We start from the raw sequence: 21088 nt of genomic DNA on the forward strand, positions 1-21088 counted from the left end.
TGTTTTAGTTAGCGTCCATGCCTCTGATCCATATGTGAGAACGGGGATTATCAATGTTCTATACAGCCTTATACGAGTTTTTTGAGACAGACGTTTGTTAAGTACTTTGATAGACTATTTGCCATATTGTTTGCAATTATTATTCGTCTTTTTATTTCCCCTGATGTGTTATTATTGGGGTTAACCGATGTCCCTAGATATATGAAATCTTTGACCGCTTCGAAGTTTTGGTCGTTGATGATTAGATCTGCGTTAACATTTCCAGCTCTTGTGTTTGTGTTAGTCGCCATGAATTTGGTTTTATTTCCATTTATACCATAGATGTAATAAGCGGGTGAATTTTGTCGAAAAAGGTCTATTTTATACCCAAAAGCTGAAGCTTTTTAGTACCTACGTAAAGTGCGTACGTAGAATTTGTTTTTCTATTATATAATTGAATGCAAGTTTTTTCTATGATCATTCACAATAACGAATATATTCAAATTTATTAATTTTGTAACGTAAACAAATTAAGTAGTTATATGGTTAAATTAATTATGTTGTTGATACATTTATATTTTCAATGTTACAATTATTAAAATGAATTTGAGGATCAATTTTTAATATCCCGATCCTCCGCAGACATTTTTTTAAAAAGATTTAATTTTTAAATTAGTCAGTTTGTTTACATATTGAGAACTATCAAAGCGTATGTATTTGACTTGCCATTGGACACTGCGCCTGTGCCACCTTAATAGCGAATGCCATGCCATATCGCGATTCTATTGGTTAAAAATCTGTATCGTAATGAAAATCTGTATCATAATGAAGCTCATTATGATACAGGTCGTGAAATCATAATTGATATAGTAAAGTATGAGAATAGAAAAAATTAAAATAATAATTTTTCTGACATGCGTTTTATTCACTTTGGATTGTTTGTGTCGGTACTGTACACACGTGCGGCTTATCACCATAATATTTTCTCAGAAGAGTTTTCACGCAAGAATGAAAGGCACCTTTATAGGCGAAATATTTGTTACTAATAGAAACTAATAAACATTTATACTACTACCATTTAGGAATATACAATAAACTGTATGCAAATTTAGTTTCTTTACTATTATGCGCATAACGCCGTAAACTTTTCTCAGTGTATGAGCAATATCAACCCCTCTTTTCAAATAAATTTATTTTTAAATAATAGTATATTATTCAACGAGCATGTAATGATGGCTATTACTCACTCTGATGAATTACGACACTCGCCTACGGCTCGTGTCGCAAACTTCATCATCGTGAGTAATAGCCATTACATGCGAGTAGAATGCTATGCTTTTTCTACGACCTTTTTTTTATCTTAATTAGTAAAAAATTTAATTATCAACTACTCAAGATTTAAATTATACCTAATAATTTACAAGAATACCTAAATGGTATTTAACCCTAGTGCGTGGCTGAATAATTGGTTACCTACTATTACCAAATTATTATTTATTGTAAAAATACAACTAGAAATAGTCAATATAAGTTCTATTCGTTTCCGAAAAATTATAAGCTTAAATTTGTACCTACTGTCAATTAATCTAATAAATAGGAAATGGCTGTTGTCGGTGGACGTATTTTAATAGTTATAATGTATATTTACATTTAACTATATCTAATATAATAATATAACTATACATAATATATTATAACATATTTAACACAATATAACTTGCAAAATAAACACAATATTAGTTATAAATTCCAATTAACATAAATAAAATGAGCTAATGTCACTGTCACTAAAATAAATGATAAACCTCAAAATTTTTAGTAAACAAGATATAAACGTAAAAAATATACTGACATTGTAACAGTTAAAATTCCTTTAAAAATTTTTTGAAATTAATTATTGATATAAATTACAATAATTATTGTATTAAATAAACAACTTTAAGTAATTTTATTTGCAGTTTATAAATATACGATTAATATTAAAAGTGGCATGCGTCACTTGACTCTAACTTCAGCCCGTGAGTAATGACCCGTGAGTAACTTCAGCCCGTGAGCAATGAATTATTACTCACGGGTACAGTAATGAGTGCTATTATCTATGAAAAAATAGCGAATAATGAGCATGTTACTAAACGGTCGTAGAAAAATTATTTTACTATATAGTAAATGTTTATTACTTGTGAATAAATATTTTTTTCTACAAGAGTTTCTCAGTTTTTTTTTTCATTTCATTATTTTGTACAAATCCGTCAGGTAGATCACACCCTCGAGGTAGACTGCATACTATAGTAGCACCATTAAAATTTAGAACAAATAATTAAAAGTAGTGTATTTCCAAAGAATTTGTACTTTTTTTAAATATACATATTGTTATAAACTTTATACAATGTTTTCTTTACTGTTATTTTTTTGCGTAATAGGGGAACCTTCTTTAGTATTTAGAAATGTTTTTTGGCAGATTATTCATGTGATTCTTATCATGTACGTAACTGTTGTGCAGAATCATATTAAGGAGCGAAATATTTACACAAAATGCGCAGAAAAAACAGTTATTATAACTTTTAGTAAATAAAATTCAATGGGAGTATACAACGTGTTACTTTAACATTTTATTTTTATATTATTGCGTTAAATTTCGCACGTAATAAAAATTTAATACATACTAAGTTTATAAATTTTCGAAGAATTGCTTGTTTAAGATTATTTAATCAGTTGTTCCTTTATATAAAAACTTATATTAGTCAATAATTATTGTATAATGTGTATACATTATTGGCTCATATTTTATGTTTTTTTTATTTCCTACGTCAATGATTTATTACTTCTGGGGATGCAATTAATAAATTTATAATGCGACTATAAATATTTTGTAGATTATTTTTTTATTGATCCACTGCATATTTACAATCTACTTTAAACAAAAAGTAATAAGTAAATATAGGGGAGTGCAATTAGAACGAGAAGATACAATGTTTCGGAAAAAATCAAACAAGGTTATATTTTTCTAAAACTTTTTTTGTTAGTTTATAAATATGTTAAAGTAAAAAGTTCTACTCACAAATTTCGCCGCTAATTGTTTATTAATTGTTTAAACAATAACAATTGTTTTGTATAAATAATGTTAAGAATATGGGTGAATTCAACATTTTATTTTGATAAAAAATGTTTTTATTTTAGTTTTGATTATGCTGAACCCGAATCTGACATTACAATTTGCAAATTCAAAATGGCGGATTCAAAATGGCGGATTTTTCCTAAAATTCCTTAAAAAGCAGTTGTAAAATCCGATTTTTTTTATAAAACGTGTTTGTTTACATATATGTGGATATTTTTGAGAGGTTGCTGAACCTGAATCAAATTTTGATAATTTAAATTATAAAATGGCAGGTCCAAAATGGCGGATAACTTAAAAAATAGTTGCAAAATCATAATTTCTTTACAAAATGTATTTATTTCTACATATATTTGTTTTTGAGAGCTTTGACAAACCTAATTTAAATGTTAACATTATAAACTATAAAATGGCGGATCCAAAATGCGGATTTTCTAAAAAGAACATAAAAAAGAACATTTTTCTAAAACATTTATTGTCTTTATTTTTAACAGGTTGTTGAATCTGAATTAAAGATTAAAAATTTAAATTTCAAAATGGCGGATCCAAAATGGCGGATATTTAAATGAAAAACAAGTAGAATCCAATCAAACAAATATGGAATTTCATTCTTAAAAAAAAAAGATAAACAAATAATTTTCACAAAAATATTAAAAATTAAAATGTATTAGAAAAAAGAACCAATTATTCAAAATCTATCTCTTCAATATTCAAAAAATTGTTGCAATGGAATCATAAATAAAAAGTTATTCTTAGTAAAAAGCTCTGCATATTCTAAAACTTTAAATGCAATCATAAAATATCAATATTTATCAATTTTGTACAAGATATGTCAATAAATAAAAATTTCAGTTAGGAGTAAAATACCTATATTTTTCATAATACTGAAAATTGTTATTATGGAAAGTTGTTCAGAATTAAAAACGATGTGTCAATATGCAATTACACTTTTATGCAATTTTTTTACATAATAGCTCGTATAATATTGATAAAATATAATATTTTATATTTGCATATTAAGTGTTAGACCATGCACAGCTATTTATGACGAATAACTTTCTTCATAAAATTAATAATAAATCAGTTATCATAAAAAATAAGTGAAAATTTAATGATGTTTGGTATAATTAATTTGAAACAATATTAAAAAAAAACAAATTTTCGATTAGAAGGATATAATTACATATTGGAACATAGTTTTTAATTCCAAACAACTTTTCTTTATAAAAATTTTCGATATTGTGAAATATAAAGGTACTTTACTCTTGAGTGAAATTCATATTTTTTGACATACCTCGTACAAAATTAACAAAATTTGATATTTGATGGTTGCATCTTATGTTATATACGATGCAGAGTATTTTATAAAGAATAACTTTTTTTCGTAAAACTGATATTAAAAAAGTTATCAATAGGGTCCAAGTTGCGCAGACATACTGTATAAGAGCTAAAAAAATTTTTTTTGTTGAACATTTATTATTTTTGAAGCTTATTATTAAATTAATTTTAGGTAAGTTTTGCAGAAAAAGGTTTTGATCACTCTGTATATACATTTTTTCAGCTGGTAATTTTCGGTTTTTGTATTACATTTTTGTTATCTTTCTTAGTTTTCTCAAAAAGAAATTGTTTATTTCATTTTTAATCTAAAATAATTCAGTGTTTTTTAAAGATTACATCCTGGGCTTTAAAAAAATATTAAAAAAAATTGTATTAGATTTACTAAAACTTGAGTAATACCGTCTTAAAGTGGTCGGAATTCTGTAGAACTACGAAGTTTTCAAAAATTACATTTTTTGAGACAGCGTATTATTTGAATTAAATTTTTGAGATTTTTTTTGAATGAAACATCGTTTAGTAAGATGATTGAGAGGTAAGTTGTGCAAATTTGAGAGCTTTGTAAGTAAAATTGTATTAGTTACACATTTTTAAATCATTTTTAAACAAAATTCATGTAAGTCTCATTTTCCGCCCACACCGTACTTATGTCCATACATTTTATTTCTTTTTATTACAACCATAAGATAGCTTCTTTTATCTTCTTTCATGTCCAATTTGTAAAATTTCTTTTGATCCATTAGTTAAAGAATTACATTAAAAAAACTCAACCGTGCACTTCTTCCAACGCTAGTTTACATTGCGCCAATGTGTGTGAGAAGGGTGACTTTAGCGTAATAAATAAAAAATTACAGAAGCTAGAGATTTAATTTTAGAAAAATCTTTATATAAGGTTTTTTTTGTAAAATTTTCTGAATTTTTCAACGGTCAAGTCAGTTTTTTTCTAAAAATTATATTTTCGGAGTTATTTAAAAAAACATCTAACTTCGCTGTTCATTTGTTTAATAAAAAATGAAGCACCCACTTCTCGAGTAGAACTTTTTGATATGTTGTTTATTAAACATTTCTTAATGAAATTACAAAAAGTTTTATCTTGTTTGATTTTTTCCGAAGTGAAAATCTAAATGCACTCCCCTAATAGTTTGAAAATAAATTAAGGTGTTAGGTACCTTCCAGTGACGGTCCTCTAGGTATTATTATAAGGCTTCTGGCCATAATATCTTCAGTATTCTTTTAGCAAGTGGTTGGGTGAATAAATAATTTATTAATTCGTTGTGGTCAGTGGTGCTGCGATTTTTATATTTGATTGAACGATTCGTTATTATGTCCTTGATTAGTGGGATGTCCAGATCATTGTGAAGTGTTTGATTAGATACGCACCATAGAGCTTTACTATCATACGGAGTTTGTAGATTATTAAAAATTAAAATATTACAAACTGATATATATATATATATATATATATATATATATATATATATATATATATATATATATATATATATATATATATTATATTACGAAACGTGATGTCTATAATTTATGAAACAATTTCGGTGCTTGCAATTGGGCTTTCAAAATATTATGTTTCTGGAGTTATATTATGAATTTCCAATCTATTTAAATTTTTTAAATTTTGTATATTTTTTGTGTGGTGTACGATCTGGGTGTCTTAAGGACCACTCTATTGTTCCTCGTCTACCATCCTCAATCCATCTTCTAGGAAAATATCTGTTTAAAAAATCAACCAAAAAGAAATGTGATATGATCCACAAAAGCCATCTGTTTTTATTTGGAAAATTAGGATCATTTTCACGTGGAAAAATTTCTGTAAGGGCGGATATAGGTTGATTTGGTAGAAAAATACAGAAAAATACATATCTATGCCTCGTAAGAGTCTCATCTAAAAAAAGGAGACCTATAATTCTACCCTCGACTATGCTTGTGTCCATATGTTTACTCTTTGAGGATGTTGAGTGCGTGCCTCAGTTATCCAATGAAGATTCTCTTTACAGCAATATGTGTTTGGTTAATTCACTGTTTCAATGAAGTCTCTAGCGCGAGAGTTTTACTGCCACCGTTGCATTTGGTTGTTTTTTTAAAGACAGATCACATGCTATGATTTTTGTGGCGGATATTCTTGAGTTGGGTTGATTTCATGTAATCAAATGAACTATCTTTTAATAAAGTCGTCCCAGGAACGCAACTCATCAATATTGGCAATATAATTTTAAGGTCTTCTACTTTAAAATGTATAATACATGTCTGAATTGCCGATATAAATGAGTCAGATTAAATAAATTATTAGAAGAATTTTTTACTATCTGGACAACGACACCCGACTTGGGCGTCGAAACGTTAATAAAATAATTTTTTTGGTAAAATTGTGACTTATTTCCCATTGAAAATAGTTGATCACTGTTTCAAGTAAATAGAAGGTTTTATTTAAAAAAAAAAAGGAAACGAATAAAGTGTGGATTTTGATATTATAAGTCTTGCATTTCTTCGCAAAACGGTATTCGGCAATCTGGACAATCTTCATTAACTTCCTGGATATTATGAATTTTATTCGGATGAAATCTCTCGTTCTTTAGCACAGATAAAACAGACCTTTTAAATAAATATGTTGATTTTAGCTGTAATTTGCCTTAAATTACATCAAGGTTTACGTTACTATTTATTGGTGGGCCAATAAATTTACCAGAATTTGCACCTGTCTTGTTGTAATTTTTGTCTTTCCGTTAATTGTGCCATTATTCATGTATTTATTTCATGCAATAAATTAGTACTCAAAAGAAAATGTGCTCAAAAAATTGTACTTTCTTTTAGAAAATTTGTATCTGGCTGTGTGGCTTTTACCTTAAAGCCAAAAAAAAAGAAAATGTGAAGAGCTAACTTAAGTTGACCCAAACCAATTCGATTTTTAAAAATCATACTTTTTCGAAATCTACTTTTAAAAATCCTACATGGGAATTTATTTTTATATTTTTCGTACTATTAAAAATAACAGCAGTATAAATAGTTATTTATAAACTTCTTCAAGTGTTTAATAGTGGACAAAACTAGGGACTAATTTATTTCTAAATTAGCAGAGGAATAGAAATAGTATATTGTACAAAAAGTGAGAAAAAATACATATGTATTTCTCACGAGCGCAGAAGTTTGTTGGCACGAGCCGAGGCACGAGGTGAGGGCCGCAAATCAAGCGAGGGAGAAATATATCATTTTCTCATGTGTTGTACACTGTACTTTTTCTATGGATGTGGTTTTGTCAAGAGTTCAAACTTGAAAATTAAATAATTTAGGTGCTTTTAGGTATAATATGCATAAATTAAAATAAAAAAAATATACATTTAATATACTTAAAATTTGTATACCTTATTTTTTAAAATTCTAATTAACAGTTATTTTTGAACAGTTTTGAAAGGTAATTCCTGGTAGGTTTTGCTTTAACACATTTATTTGACAACAGTAATTGTGTTTGTATTTATTGTGCATGCTACCATGGAAACGGCGATCATAGTATGGAAGACCGTAGGAGAACCCGTGAGAAAAATATTTCTCACTGCAATGGCCGACTTTTCTCACTGCGTGAGGAATTGTTCGTTTTGAATGTATGTAAGTAGTGAGAGAAGTTGCATATTGTATAGCATCCATAAAAAACGATTTTTTAAGTGGAAATCAAAACGCAAAATAATAGTTATTTATGATATAAATGTTAAAAGTACACGTTTAAGGCACGCATGTGAAAGTTTGCAGAATGAGCGATAGGGAGTTCTGCAATTCACATGAGTGCCTTAAAAATGTACCTTTTAACACGCATATCATACAATATTTTTTCTACAAACGTAATTACAGGACAATATCTACAAAAACTTTTACTGACATACCATTTTTATATTTTTTTGACATTACATCAAAATTGCCTATACGGTCAATACGAACTGCAGTGCCTTAAAAATTTTAAAGCACTAGTGCCTAAAAATAGCATTTTTAACGCTCGTATGGAGTGCTAAAAATTGCATTTTTAACACGGTTGTAGAAAAACGTATTTTCAAATTGTGATCATTAAAATGATTACGTACGTTCAGCAGTGGACAAGTATAGACTGAATGATGATGATGAAGATATCGTCATCATCAACCTGTTTGCATACACTGCTGGACATAGGTCTGGATCATAGCACATCATAGGCTAAATGATGATGATAAAGATATCATCATGATCAACCTGTTTGCATCCACTGCTGGACATAGGTCTTCCTCAGCTCTTTCCAACTGTCTTTTTCTTGTGCGGCTTGCATCGTCTTACTGATAACACATAACACGCTTCAGATCGTCGGTCTATCTGGTTGGTGGGCGCTTTCTGCTCCGTAGTGCTTCTTATCGTGACCTCTACTCTCGCGACGTGTTCTGCCTAATAGACCAGGAAGGATCTGTTTTTAGGTGGATGTGAGAGGTGGCATTCGGCTTTTTGCGGATAAAGTTAGGTGATAACTTCGTTAATAATAATTGACTTATGCTCCTTCTCAAATATGCCCGGAACATTAATAAAAAAAATAAAATATTTAAAAATTTTACAAAATTTCGTCTTTTCTTCTAATTTCTTTGCTTATAACTTTAAAACGATTCATTTTGGAACAAAGTCGTGTAGGAATAAAACAAAGATAATTAAATTTTCTACCAGATACGATTGGTTAAAAATGTCTTAATTTAACACCCTTGCTGCAAAATAGCAATAAATATAAAATAAGGAGGCAAAACAAGCCTGTCCTTATTCAATGTTTTTCCATAACTTAGGTTACACTTGAAACCTTCCTAATTCGCTTAGAAAATTTTTGTAATGTGCTAAAACCGTCCACCAAATTTCATTAACATTGACTTACTAGATCTTGCATAATAATTTTGCAATCTAAACTTTTTTTAAAAACTTAAATTTTTTTAAAATCTTGCACAACAAAAATTAGAACATACAAAGATTTGTCAATTTTTTTAAATATAAATAAGCACTCCACCTATTTAATGCACTTTACAGAATTGAAATCGGATTATTTAAGCAGCCTCAGCAATGTTTTAAATTTAAAAACAATTTTTTTGCTTATAAACAAATTAGTGGTGTGTCCAGGAGGTGCTACGGGCTCCTTTATTTAGATGGACTTACCCAAGTTTTTTTATGTATTTTGGTAACAGTTGATCCGGATGTCGATAAGATTGATATAAACAAAGAACTTGAGGAATTACATAACATCGATTTTTCGCAAAATAAAACATTCTTTTGTATTTCTTGGGTAATTCTAAGCAAAAAATGTTATTACAAGTTTTTTCGTAGGATGCATAGTTTTCGAGATAAACGCGGTGGAACATTAAAAAATCGAAAAATTGCAATTTTTGAACGAGAATAACTTTTGATTAAAAAATAAAATAGCAATTCTGCTGAAAGCATTTGAAAGTTTAAGTCAAATTATACCGGTTTTAATTATTTGCATTGCTAAAAATTAATTTTTTTATTATTAAACAAAGCTATTTGTTTACAAGCCAAAAAATTATTTATAATTTTAAAACATTGCTGAGGCCCCTTAAATAATCCTATTTTAATTCTGTAAAGTGTATTAGATAGGTAGAGCACCTCTTTATATTTAAAAAAATTAGCCAACTTCTAAATGGTCTACTTTTTGTTCAGAAAGATTTTAAAAAATTTGAACTTTTTTAAAAACATTTATATTGCAAATTTATTATGCAAAATCTATTAGGTCGATTTTAATGAAATTTGGTAGACCATTTAAGTAAGTTATAAGAATTTTTTAAGCGAATTACTAAGTTTCTAAGTGCCACCAAAGTGGTTAAGAAACATTGAATAACAACAGGCGTATTTTGCCCCCTTATTTTGTGTTTATTGTTATATTGCAGAAAAGGTAATATCTTAAGACATTTTTGACCAGGCGTATATCATAAAAAATTCAATTATCTTTATTTTATTTCTCTACGACTTTGTTCCAAAACGAACCGTTTTAAAGTTATAAGCAAAGAAAGCAGAAAAAATCGATGTTTTTCGAAATTTTTAAATATTTTAATTTTTTAATTAATGTTCCGGGCATATTTGAGCAGGAGCATAAGTCAATTATTATTATTGAAAGTGTCACCTAACTTTATCTGCCAAAATCCGAATGCCACCTCTCACATCCAAAAATACACGTTTTTTTACAGATTAGTCCTGGTCTACAATTCCACTTTAGCGACGCGATTATTTCGACAACGTCTAATGTTTTTGTTCTATGACGCATTTCTTCGTTTAGGATTCGTTCTCTCAGAGAGACATCCAACATCTGGCGCTCCATAGCCCTCTGAGTTACGCGAATCTTGTTCTCTACCTTTTTTGTGAGTTTCTGCTCCATACGTGACTACAGGTAACACTCACTGGCCACATATTTTCCTTTTTAGGCATATGACTAACTTATATAGGCCAGGGTAATAAGACAAAAATATACCCTGTTCGTGACACTTCAGCAACCAGGGTACTGAAGCGTTTTTTCGACAGGTAATACCTATAGGAACAAATTGTAACTATTTCCTGCGTAGGATCTGGCGGCCATTTTTATTTATAAACAATTAACTGTCAAAAAATAGCATTTTTCCCTTTTTTTTTTCAAATCAATGGAAAACAGTGAAACTTATGATTTTTTAGTACAAATATCTTTGAGATTATGGAAAAAGCTTTAAAATGACATATTACAAAGTTTGATATATTCATTTATTGTTAATATAATTGCGAAAAAAGGTCGGAATTGCAAAAAAAAATATTTTCGCAATAACTGTTGTAAAAATTAGTGTACAGGTTTGAAAATTTTGTCAAATGAGGGTTCTTTGGTGCTTAATATGTGATAAAAATTTCAAAGCGATTCATTCAATTGTTTAAATTTTATTCGAATTGTTTATCTCAGAGAGCATTTTTTTGCAATAACACAAGTCAGAAAAAATGACGTTAGAACCATTCGAGAGGTGTCAAATGGAAGAGCATGAGCTATGTTTTCAACTTGGTTTAAAAAAAGCGAATAAAAAATGCATTTATTAGTAATAAATAAATATGCAAAAGTATCGTAAATCTTTCCTTATAAACTTTTTGGATAAATTTTTCCAAAAAATTAACTTTTTTACCCTGTGTTAAGTGCACAACTACCAAGGAATGTTATTTATATCATAATTGATAAAAAATTGTAATTAATATATATATATATATATATATATATATATATATATATATATATATATATATATATATATATATATATATATATATATATATATATATAATTTCTTATATAACAAAATAAAAAGTTTATAAGGAAAATTTACGATACTTTTGCATAATTATTTATTACTAATAAATGCATTTTTTATTCGCATTTTTTAAACCAAGTTGAAAATATACCTCATGCTCTTTCATTTGACACCTGTGGAATGGTTCTAGCGTCATTTTTTTCTGACTTATGTTATTGCAAAAAAATGCTCTCTATGATAGACAAATTGAATAAAATTTAAACAATTGAATGAATTGCTTTGAAAATTTTATCACATATTAAGCACCAAAGAATCCTTATATGACAAAAATTTCAAAGCTGTACACTAATTTTTACAATAGATATTGCGAAATTAATTTTTTTTGCAATTCCATACGGAGTTTGTAGATTATTAAAAATTAAAATATTACAAACTGATATATATATATATATATATATATATATATATATATATATATATATATATATATATATATATATATTATATTTATTACGAAACGTGATGTCTATAATTTATGAAACAATTTCGGTGCTTGCAATTGGGCTTTCAAAATATTATGTTTCTGGAGTTATATTATGAATTTCCAATCTATTTAAATTTTTTAAATTTTGTATATTTTTTGTGTGGTGTACGATCTGGGTGTCTTAAGGACCACTCTATTGTTCCTCGTCTACCATCCTCAATCCATCTTCTAGGAAAATATCTGTTTAAAAAATCAACCAAAAAGAAATGTGATATGATCCACAAAAGCCATCTGTTTTTATTTGGAAAATTAGGATCATTTTCACGTGGAAAAATTTCTGTAAGGGCGGATATAGGTTGATTTGGTAGAAAAATACAGAAAAATACATATCTATGCCTCGTAAGAGTCTCATCTAAAAAAAGGAGACCTATAATTCTACCCTCGACTATGCTTGTGTCCATATGTTTACTCTTTGAGGATGTTGAGTGCGTGCCTCAGTTATCCAATGAAGATTCTCTTTACAGCAATATGTGTTTGGTTAATTCACTGTTTCAATGAAGTCTCTAGCGCGAGAGTTTTACTGCCACCGTTGCATTTGGTTGTTTTTTTAAAGACAGATCACATGCTATGATTTTTGTGGCGGATATTCTTGAGTTGGGTTGATTTCATGTAATCAAATGAACTATCTTTTAGTAAAGTCGTCCCAGGAACGCAACTCATCAATATTGGCAATATAATTTTAAGGTCTTCTACTTTAAAATGTATAATACATGTCTGAATTGCCGATATAAATGAGTCAGATTAAATAAATTATTAGAAGAATTTTTTACTATCTGGACAACGACACCCGACTTGGGCGTCGAAACGTTAATAAAATAATTTTTTTGGTAAAATTGTGACTTATTTCCCATTGAAAATAGTTGATCACTGTTTCAAGTAAATAGAAGGTTTTATTTAAAAAAAAAAGGAAACGAATAAAGTGTGGATTTTGATATTATAAGTCTTGCATTTCTTCGCAAAACGGTATTCGGCAATCTGGACAATCTTCATTAACTTCCTGGATATTATGAATTTTATTCGGATGAAATCTCTCGTTCTTTAGCACAGATAAAACAGACCTTTTAAATAAATATGTTGATTTTAGCTGTAATTTGCCTTAAATTACATCAAGGTTTACGTTACTATTTATTGGTGGGCCAATAAATTTACCAGAATTTGCACCTGTCTTGTTGTAATTTTTGTCTTTCCGTTAATTGTGCCATTATTCATGTATTTATTTCATGCAATAAATTAGTACTCAAAAGAAAATGTGCTCAAAAAATTGTACTTTCTTTTAGAAAATTTGTATCTGGCTGTGTGGCTTTTACCTTAAAGCCAAAAAAAAAGAAAATGTGAAGAGCTAACTTAAGTTGACCCAAACCAATTCGATTTTTAAAAATCATACTTTTTCGAAATCTACTTTTAAAAATCCTACATGGGAATTTATTTTTATATTTTTCGTACTATTAAAAATAACAGCAGTATAAATAGTTATTTATAAACTTCTTCAAGTGTTTAATAGTGGACAAAACTAGGGACTAATTTATTTCTAAATTAGCAGAGGAATAGAAATAGTATATTGTACAAAAAGTGAGAAAAAATACATATGTATTTCTCACGAGCGCAGAAGTTTGTTGGCACGAGCCGAGGCACGAGGTGAGGGCCGCAAATCAAGCGAGGGAGAAATATATCATTTTCTCATGTGTTGTACACTGTACTTTTTCTATGGATGTGGTTTTGTCAAGAGTTCAAATTTGAAAATTAAATAATTTAGGTGCTTTTAGGTATAATATGCATAAATTAAAATAAAAAAAATATACATTTAATATACTTAAAATTTGTATACCTTATTTTTTAAAATTCTAATTAACAGTTATTTTTGAACAGTTTTGAAAGGTAATTCCTGGTAGGTTTTGCTTTAACACATTTATTTGACAACAGTAATTGTGTTTGTATTTATTGTGCATGCTACCATGGAAACGGCGATCATAGTATGGAAGACCGTAGGAGAACCCGTGAGAAAAATATTTCTCACTGCAATGGCCGACTTTTCTCACTGCGTGAGGAATTGTTCGTTTTGAATGTATGTAAGTAGTGAGAGAAGTTGCACATTGTATAGCATCCATAAAAAACGATTTTTTAAGTGGAAATCAAAACGCAAAATAATAGTTATTTATGATATAAATGTTAAAAGTACACGTTTAAGGCACGCATGTGAAAGTTTGCAGAATGAGCGATAGGGAGTTCTGCAATTCACATGAGTGCCTTAAAAATGTACCTTTTAACACGCATATCATACAATATTTTTTCTACAAACGTAATTACAGGACAATATCTACAAAAACTTTTACTGACATACCATTTTTATATTTTTTTGACATTACATCAAAATTGCCTATACGGTCAATACGAACTGCAGTGCCTTAAAAATTTTAAAGCACTAGTGCCTAAAAATAGCATTTTTAACGCTCGTATGGAGTGCTAAAAATTGCATTTTTAACACGGTTGTAGAAAAACGTATTTTCAAATTGTGATCATTAAAATGATTACGTACGTTCAGCAGTGGACAAGTATAGACTGAATGATGATGATGAAGATATCGTCATCATCAACCTGTTTGCATACACTGCTGGACATAGGTCTGGATCATAGCACATCATAGGCTAAATGATGATGATAAAGATATCATCATGATCAACCTGTTTGCATCCACTGCTGGACATAGGTCTTCCTCAGCTCTTTCCAACTGTCTTTTTCTTGTGCGGCTTGCATCGTCTTACTGATAACACATAACACGCTTCAGATCGTCGGTCTATCTGGTTGGTGGGCGCTTTCTGCTCCGTAGTGCTTCTTATCGTGACCTCTACTCTCGCGACGTGTTCTGCCTAATAGACCAGGAAGGATCTGTTTTTAGGTGGATGTGAGAGGTGGCATTCGGCTTTTTGCGGATAAAGTTAGGTGATAACTTCGTTAATAATAATTGACTTATGCTCCTTCTCAAATATGCCCGGAACATTAATAAAAAAAATAAAATATTTAAAAATTTTACAAAATTTCGTCTTTTCTTCTAATTTCTTTGCTTATAACTTTAAAACGATTCATTTTGGAACAAAGTCGTGTAGGAATAAAACAAAGATAATTAAATTTTCTACCAGATACGATTGGTTAAAAATGTCTTAATTTAACACCCTTGCTGCAAAATAGCAATAAATATAAAATAAGGAGGCAAAACAAGCCTGTCCTTATTCAATGTTTTTCCATAACTTAGGTTACACTTGAAACCTTCCTAATTCGCTTAGAAAATTTTTGTAATGTGCTAAAACCGTCCACCAAATTTCATTAACATTGACTTACTAGATCTTGCATAATAATTTTGCAATCTAAACTTTTTTTAAAAACTTAAATTTTTTTAAAATCTTGCACAACAAAAATTAGAACATACAAAGATTTGTCAATTTTTTTAAATATAAATAAGCACTCCACCTATTTAATGCACTTTACAGAATTGAAATCGGATTATTTAAGCAGCCTCAGCAATGTTTTAAATTTAAAAACAATTTTTTTGCTTATAAACAAATTAGTGGTGTGTCCAGGAGGTGCTACGGGCTCCTTTATTTAGATGGACTTACCCAAGTTTTTTTATGTATTTTGGTAACAGTTGATCCGGATGTCGATAAGATTGATATAAACAAAGAACTTGAGGAATTACATAACATCGATTTTTCGCAAAATAAAACATTCTTTTGTATTTCTTGGGTAATTCTAAGCAAAAAATGTTATTACAAGTTTTTTCGTAGGATGCATAGTTTTCGAGATAAACGCGGTGGAACATTAAAAAATCGAAAAATTGCAATTTTTGAACGAGAATAACTTTTGATTAAAAAATAAAATAGCAATTCTGCTGAAAGCATTTGAAAGTTTAAGTCAAATTATACCGGTTTTAATTATTTGCATTGCTAAAAATTAATTTTTTTATTATTAAACAAAGCTATTTGTTTACAAGCCAAAAAATTATTTATAATTTTAAAACATTGCTGAGGCCCCTTAAATAATCCTATTTTAATTCTGTAAAGTGTATTAGATAGGTAGAGCACCTCTTTATATTTAAAAAAATTAGCCAACTTCTAAATGGTCTACTTTTTGTTCAGAAAGATTTTAAAAAATTTGAACTTTTTTAAAAACATTTATATTGCAAATTTATTATGCAAAATCTATTAGGTCGATTTTAATGAAATTTGGTAGACCATTTAAGTAAGTTATAAGAATTTTTTAAGCGAATTACTAAGTTTCTAAGTGCCACCAAAGTGGTTAAGAAACATTGAATAACAACAGGCGTATTTTGCCCCCTTATTTTGTGTTTATTGTTATATTGCAGAAAAGGTAATATCTTAAGACATTTTTGACCAGGCGTATATCATAAAAAATTCAATTATCTTTATTTTATTTCTCTACGACTTTGTTCCAAAACGAACCGTTTTAAAGTTATAAGCAAAGAAAGCAGAAAAAATCGATGTTTTTCGAAATTTTTAAATATTTTAATTTTTTAATTAATGTTCCGGGCATATTTGAGCAGGAGCATAAGTCAATTATTATTATTGAAAGTGTCACCTAACTTTATCTGCCAAAATCCGAATGCCACCTCTCACATCCAAAAATACACGTTTTTTTACAGATTAGTCCTGGTCTACAATTCCACTTTAGCGACGCGATTATTTCGACAACGTCTAATGTTTTTGTTCTATGACGCATTTCTTCGTTTAGGATTCGTTCTCTCAGAGAGACATCCAACATCTGGCGCTCCATAGCCCTCTGAGTTACGCGAATCTTGTTCTCTACCTTTTTTGTGAGTTTCTGCTCCATACGTGACTACAGGTAACACTCACTGGCCACATATTTTCCTTTTTAGGCATATGACTAACTTATATAGGCCAGGGTAATAAGACAAAAATATACCCTGTTCGTGACACTTCAGCAACCAGGGTACTGAAGCGTTTTTTCGACAGGTAATACCTATAGGAACAAATTGTAACTATTTCCTGCGTAGGATCTGGCGGCCATTTTTATTTATAAACAATTAACTGTCAAAAAATAGCATTTTTCCCTTTTTTTTTTTCAAATCAATGGAAAACAGTGAAACTTATGATTTTTTAGTACAAATATCTTTGAGATTATGGAAAAAGCTTTAAAATGACATATTACAAAGTTTGATATATTCATTTATTGTTAATATAATTGCGAAAAAAGGTCGGAATTGCAAAAAAAAATATTTTCGCAATAACTGTTGTAAAAATTAGTGTACAGGTTTGAAAATTTTGTCAAATGAGGGTTCTTTGGTGCTTAATATGTGATAAAAATTTCAAAGCGATTCATTCAATTGTTTAAATTTTATTCGAATTGTTTATCTCAGAGAGCATTTTTTTGCAATAACACAAGTCAGAAAAAATGACGTTAGAACCATTCGAGAGGTGTCAAATGGAAGAGCATGAGCTATGTTTTCAACTTGGTTTAAAAAAAGCGAATAAAAAATGCATTTATTAGTAATAAATAAATATGCAAAAGTATCGTAAATCTTTCCTTATAAACTTTTTGGATAAATTTTTCCAAAAAATTAACTTTTTTACCCTGTGTTAAGTGCACAACTACCAAGGAATGTTATTTATATCATAATTGATAAAAAATTGTAATTAATATATATATATATATATATATATATATATATATATATATATATAATTTCTTATATAACAAAATAAAAAGTTTATAAGGAAAATTTACGATACTTTTGCATAATTATTTATTACTAATAAATGCATTTTTTATTCGCATTTTTTAAACCAAGTTGAAAATATACCTCATGCTCTTTCATTTGACACCTGTGGAATGGTTCTAGCGTCATTTTTTTCTGACTTATGTTATTGCAAAAAAATGCTCTCTATGATAGACAAATTGAATAAAATTTAAACAATTGAATGAATTGCTTTGAAAATTTTATCACATATTAAGCACCAAAGAATCCTTATATGACAAAAATTTCAAAGCTGTACACTAATTTTTACAATAGATATTGCGAAATTAATTTTTTTTGCAATTCCGACCATTCTTCGCAATTATATTAACAATAAATGAGTATATCAAACTTTGTAATAAGTCATTTTAAAGCTTTTTCCATAATCTCAAAGATATTTGTACTAAGAAAACCAAAAGTTTCACTGTTTTCCTCTAATTTGAAAAAAAAGGGAAAATGCCATTTTTTGACACTTAATTGTTTATAAATAAAAATGGCCGCCAGATCCTACGCAGGAAATAGTTACAATTTGCTATTATAGGTATTTCTTGTCGAAAAAATGCTTCAGTACCCTGTCTGCTCGGTTGTTATGGGAAAACCTTATTACCCTGGACTAATATTCTAAAATAATTCTTGAATTAAAAGAACTTACCTTAAGAGAAGCCATGTCGGAGACAGATCGATGGGTTTGTATAGTTTCTAGTTGATCTAGGCACCAATCCAACTCCTCCATGGTTTCCATAGCCAATTTCATATAAGCTTCATCTGAAACAGAAACAGAAAGTCAACAAACAGAAATACAGGAAAAAGTATTCTAAAATAAATGAAATTATTTACGTCTACGCTAAATACCTTGGCCTCCACCTTGACTAACGTCTTACTTATAAGAAACATATCCAGACCAAAAGAAAACAGCTAGACTTGAAATTCCGGCAAATGTATTGGCTCATTGGACGCAGATCAACACTCAACATCCAAAACAAAATTATTCTGTACAAAGCAATACTCAAACCTATTTGGTACTAGGGACCACTCCTCTGGGGCTGTGCAAAGTCAACATCACTGAATATTATCCAAAGATTTCAGTCTAAAGTTCTAAGATCAATAGTGGACGCACCATGGTACGTAACTAATCAAACACTTCACGAAGACTTAAATATACCTTTCATCAGAGAAGAAATCCATCGAACCACGGAGTCACAAAATGAGCGTACCATTCACCATGACAATGAGTTAGTAAGGGAATTATTCCATAATGGCCCTGCCACAAGGAGACTAGATGGAACCTGGCCTCAGGACCTATTTTAAAACTTAAACATAAATAGAATAAGATGAGACATCATTGGAAGTCTCTTCTTCATGCCCAAAAACATGGAACAAATTTACTTAATTCTCTTTTAATGATGTAGATTGTAAATAATCATAATTACATAAAAAAAAGTCTACTTTAATTACCAACTATTTGGATTAGTTATTTCTTCTTCTTCTTCTTTCTCTTGTTCTTCTTCCTCTTTATAAACAAGGCTGCTTCTTCATTGGCGGATTTATACCTCTATGGAAGGTTATCACTCCATCTTTTGCGCGGTCGGCCGATACTTCTTCTACCGATTGGTGATATATCACTCGCTATTTTGACTACACGTGACTCCCCATTCTGGTTATGTGCTTACCCCATTCTTTTTTTCTGTTTAGTGTCCATTCGTTTATAAACTGTACGTTACATTGTCTTCTAATATCTTCACTTCTCTTTCGATCCCTTAGTGTATTTCCTGTAATTCTTCTCAGTACTCTCATCTCTGCGTTTCCAGTAGGTATAGTCGGAGAGATAGAAGCGGATTTTGTGCGTGATAAGTAATATGGAAAAAATATACGGGGATATGTTGAATTAGTTGTGTACATGACTTTCCCCAGCGGCCGGAAACCAGAGTGGGGGACGAGGGTAGTTATAAGGGGTCAAAGTCGCGGTTTTTATTATTTTTTTTGTGACGCTCATGATTGAGATAGTGCACCAAAATTTGATAATGAGTAGGCCATGACGTAACTAAGTAAAATCTCTAGGGGCGGAACACTGCGTGGCCGACAAAGCGGAGGGCGCAGGGGTGAATATAAAAATTATAAGGGATTTTTTGCGACGTTCATGATCGAGATAGTGAACCAAAATTTGGGAGTAAGTAGATCATGACGTAACTAAGCAAAATCTCCAGGGGCGGAAACCAGAGTTGGGGACGAGGGTAGGTTTAAGGGGTCAAAGTCGCAGTTTGTATTATTTTTTTGTGACGCAGCACAACATTTTTCCCCCATGCAGAGTTCCGCCTCTGGAGATTTTACTCAGTAATGTCTAATTTACTTATATCTCGATCACGAATGGCAAAAAAACCCCTTATATTTTTATACTCACCCCTGCCTACCACCCCTTTGTACCCAAGCTGCGTTTCGCCCATGGAGATTTTACTTAGTTACGTCATGACCTACTTACTCCAAAATGTTGGTGCACTATCTCCATCACGAGCTCCACAAAAAGAAAATAATAAAAACCGCGACTTTAAACCGTTATAACTACCTTCGTCCCCCACTCTGCTTTCCGCCTCTGGGGAGTTTACTTAGTTATACCATGGTCTACTTATTCCCAAATTTGGTGCACTGTCTCAATCACGAACGTCGCAAAAAACCACTTATATTTTTTATATTCACCCCTGCCCCACCCCTTTGTCGGCCACGCAGCGTTCCACCACTGGAGATTTTACTTAGTTACGTCATGACCTAATTATTCCCAAATTTTGGTGCACTATATCGATCATGAACGTCACAAAAAAAATAATAAAAACCGCGATTTGACCCCTTATAACTACCCTCGTCACCCACTCTGGTTTCCGGCTCTGGGTATTTTACTTAGATACGCCATGGTCTATTTATTCCCAAATTTTGGTGCACTATCTTCTTCACGAACGTCGCAAAAAATCCCTTATATTTTTATATTCACCCCTGCCCCCACCCCTTTGTCGGCCACGCAGCGTTCCGCCCCTAGAGATTTTACTTACGTTGGGGAAAGTCATGTACACAACTAATTCAACATATCCCCG

At 30.0% G+C, this 21088-nt stretch overlaps 1 protein-coding gene across 8 annotated transcripts in view; it reads right to left on the reverse strand.

Annotated features, from left to right (window-relative positions):
• The window catches only part of LOC114327290 (cAMP-specific 3',5'-cyclic phosphodiesterase), a 1080669-nt gene that overhangs the window by 135170 nt on the left and 924411 nt on the right, over positions 1-21088 (reverse strand). For all 8 annotated transcript variants that reach the window (XM_050646630.1, XM_050646629.1, XM_050646632.1 and 5 more), the window contains one exon: positions 18661-18773. In XM_050646630.1, coding sequence (XP_050502587.1) covers positions 18661-18773 — 113 coding nt within the window. The remainder of the gene's footprint in view (positions 1-18660; positions 18774-21088) is intronic.

The sequence above is a fragment of the Diabrotica virgifera genome, chromosome 3 (assembly GCF_917563875.1).
Source record: "Diabrotica virgifera virgifera chromosome 3, PGI_DIABVI_V3a".
Taxonomy (NCBI): Eukaryota; Metazoa; Arthropoda; class Insecta; order Coleoptera; family Chrysomelidae; genus Diabrotica; species Diabrotica virgifera.